The sequence below is a fragment of the Ciona intestinalis genome, unplaced genomic scaffold (genome assembly GCF_000224145.3).
Source record: "Ciona intestinalis unplaced genomic scaffold, KH HT000184.2, whole genome shotgun sequence".
Taxonomy (NCBI): Eukaryota; Metazoa; Chordata; class Ascidiacea; order Phlebobranchia; family Cionidae; genus Ciona; species Ciona intestinalis.
In genome coordinates this window covers 1-3,147 of record NW_004190506.2, presented here as the reverse complement: position 1 = coordinate 3,147, position 3,147 = coordinate 1, and the positions used below count along the sequence as shown (strand labels likewise).

Below are 3,147 nucleotides of genomic sequence, written 5' to 3'. Positions count from 1 at the left end.
TTCTAGATATGTGACAAAGCAACTTACGAACATCGGAGCTACTTTATCATCTGCGCTGGCAAACGCTGGAGTCTCAACATTTTCACGAGCACATGAGATGAATCCTCGTGAATTGGAACTCATCGTGAATCGTCATGCACCATTCGGCAATCACATGCATGATGCAATAACTCACCTACCACAATATGAAGTGCGAGTGGAACAGGTGAGGATTTAAAAGACATACCAATGAAAAATTAACTTAGTGCATTGATATAAAAGCTTAAATATGATCTAAGGTGCCACCAAAGTTTTAGACTAACAAACAGCATCTGAACACGCAAAGTTAACCTTTTTTAGGAATTAAAAGCAGTTTGAATTTGTCCATTTTATTGCATTGACTGTGTTGTGTATGGAGTCTGGGGCAGAGCCCTTTGACTGTGTTGTGTATGGAGTCTGGGGCAGAGCCCTTTGACTGTGTTGTGTATGGAGTCTGGGGCAGAGCAGCACTGTTCACATCAACGACTTAAATGAAGCTTCCTAGGTGTTAGGGTAATGGGCCAAATCTAACCTAAATCCCAGGACCTTACCCATACAGAATAGATTTCCTTGTTTGAAACATTGTATTTAAAAAAATGAAGCTTCCTGGGTGTTGGGGTAACGGACCAAATCTGGCCTAAATCTCAGGTCCCATGTCATGCCATACTGCAGGACCTCACGCATATGAAATAGAATATGCATATTCAGTGCTGGGGTAATTGACAAAATCTGACCTATATCCCAGGACCTTACTCATATAGAATAGATTTCCTTGAAACATTGTATCCTACAGAGCAATAAACATGGAACAACTGAATGTACGATCACTATACAAGTGCTGTTAAAGAATGCACAAGATGTTAAGGTGAAGTCAACAGCGGGGAAGAAACATACATGTCTGCTGCTTGTTGGTGGGTAATAATAATAATAACTTTTATTTGTCTCTTCGATTACGGTAACAAAGATTTAGAAATATTTTAAACGAAAAGACAGGATATAGCGACAAAACAACAGTTGTTAAAACACGCTCACAGTTAAAAACCTATTTACATTTAGTTGGAAGAAAATAAGCGTGGTCGCTACACCTAACGAACAAACAAGGGCATACATTATACAGATTATTTTCTATATGTGTGAGATCCTGCAGTCTCCCCCGACATGCTAAGCTGTGGGATCTTACCCCCTTATCGAATAGCAAACTGTTTGTATAACTTAAGATAGCTTAAAAAATTCATTGTACATATCACTCTAGTTTAAAAAAGCTTGATCTAAGTTAAAAGTAATTGCCAACTCTGCCCAAAATTCCAGGCTCCCTGGCATGCTCTACTTTAGGCCCTTACTCATAAAGACAGAACACTGCCTGTACAACTGAATATAGCATTAAAGTCTCCCCCTTATATTCCAGGTGATGCCGACAACAAAGCATTACTTAGACAGAAGATATCGGACACATTGTTAATATCAACCAACGACAATATGTGGATTCGTAATATTAATGTGACGCGTGCATTGAAAGGAGACGAACTGAGTGTCAACCTTATCAGTTTAGAATGGGGTGGGTGGCATCAATAAACAAATGTAAATTATTTATCCCCACAAGGGGGCAATGACAGTTGTTATAACACAAATTTTCTGTTTTATGCACCACATGTCCACTTATGGTTATGTAACTATAAGTGATTATTTTTTTGCGGGTTTTTATGTTTGGCTAACAAATCCCATTAGTGACCACTGGGTTGGAGTAATTGCTGTTAATAGATGTTGTAAAAATGCCATCCAAAAGTAACGTTTATTTTTGCTCTAAAAGTTCATACACTTTTCAATTATATGCATTATGTTTCTTTCTATATATCAACAAAGTATTTTCACTGCACAGTTGGTTTAGATGTTGAAAGCACGTACACCCCATACTATCTGGGACCACGCAGAATGGTTGCCACCACCTCAGCTATTGTTAATAACTCTAACACACAATCTCGCTATTTTGAAAAGAAAAAGTAAGTTTTAGAACTTTCCATTGTAAATGAATAAGATTTATTTCGTCTCTTCGGTCACGATAACAAAGAAAGGGAAGTTTTACAAAAGTAAAAAGACGGGAGTAATGGTAAAACAACAGTTAAAACACGCTTATTATTAAAGCCGAAAAATTAAATAATGAGAGTTTTGATTTAAAGTAAGTTTTGGTGTGGAACTTTACGTATATAGGAACTACCATGGCTTAGTTATAAATAAAACAAAAATAGAAGGTTTATGGTTCAAGGCTCACTGTAGTGATTATTAGTTTAACACTCACTGTCTTAAATATGTGATATGTAGACTTTACTTGCACACCATGTGTAACAATCAGTCATTTGAATCGTTCTATATAAATACATACATATGTATAGAAATACTATAGTATGATGTATTTTAAATTTATGCACTTAATGTTTTATAGAAAACCATGTCGTCATCAATGTAGCAACAAGCGTATGTGTGCGCACGACTGCTGTAAAGTGGGACTACCTGAAGGTAAGTGTACTGTATGGATATTTGTCTTTATATAGTATAGTGGGGGAGGATTGGACACCTTTTTATTCTATTTTCACGTCTCATTTGGTAGTAAACAAGTAACATTCGAAGAATTAACTATACTCCCATAGACCGTTGTTGATTGTTTAAAACAAGATCAGAATATTTGGATATTATGTGCTAAAGGTGTCCCATCTTCCCCCTACCTTACTATATAAAGCATATAATAGCCTTGACTCTATAGTGCAGCGGTTCTTATTCTTTTCCTTGCTGCACCCTTTCAAAATACCAATCAATCTCGCACCCCCTTCTGCAATTGCTTATATAGCGTAGACCTGTTGGGGTAATGGGCCAAGTCTGGCCTAAATCCCAGGTCCTCACAAACCTCACCCATACAGAATAGAATAGCGTAGACCTAATGCCTTACCAACCAAAACAACAAACTGCATTTTAAATTTTCCACAGACAATGTTGGTGTAGTGGAAAACCATGCAAGTTTTATCAAGAAAATAATAAATACACCCAACAAGCAAGTACCACAGGTGTGTTGCTTTATTTTTACACTTAATGTTTAATATGTAAATATAACTTTTGAACAAAAAAATGTGAAATAACCAA

The 3,147-nt window shown here is 36.6% G+C and overlaps 1 protein-coding gene across 1 annotated transcript in view; it reads left to right on the top strand.

Annotated features, from left to right (window-relative positions):
* LOC104266717 (probable ATP-dependent DNA helicase HFM1) overlaps nt 1-3,119 on the top strand; it is a 4,691-nt gene extending 1,572 nt beyond the window's left edge. The window contains exons 3-8 of the mRNA XM_026839286.1: nt 7-205; nt 812-929; nt 1,424-1,573; nt 1,895-2,015; nt 2,456-2,529; nt 2,995-3,119. Of these exons, the coding sequence (XP_026695087.1) occupies nt 7-205; nt 812-929; nt 1,424-1,573; nt 1,895-2,015; nt 2,456-2,529; nt 2,995-3,104 (772 nt within the window). The 3' untranslated portion in view covers nt 3,105-3,119. The remainder of the gene's footprint in view (nt 1-6; nt 206-811; nt 930-1,423; nt 1,574-1,894; nt 2,016-2,455; nt 2,530-2,994) is intronic.
* The last annotated feature ends 28 nt before the right edge of the window (nt 3,120-3,147 follow it).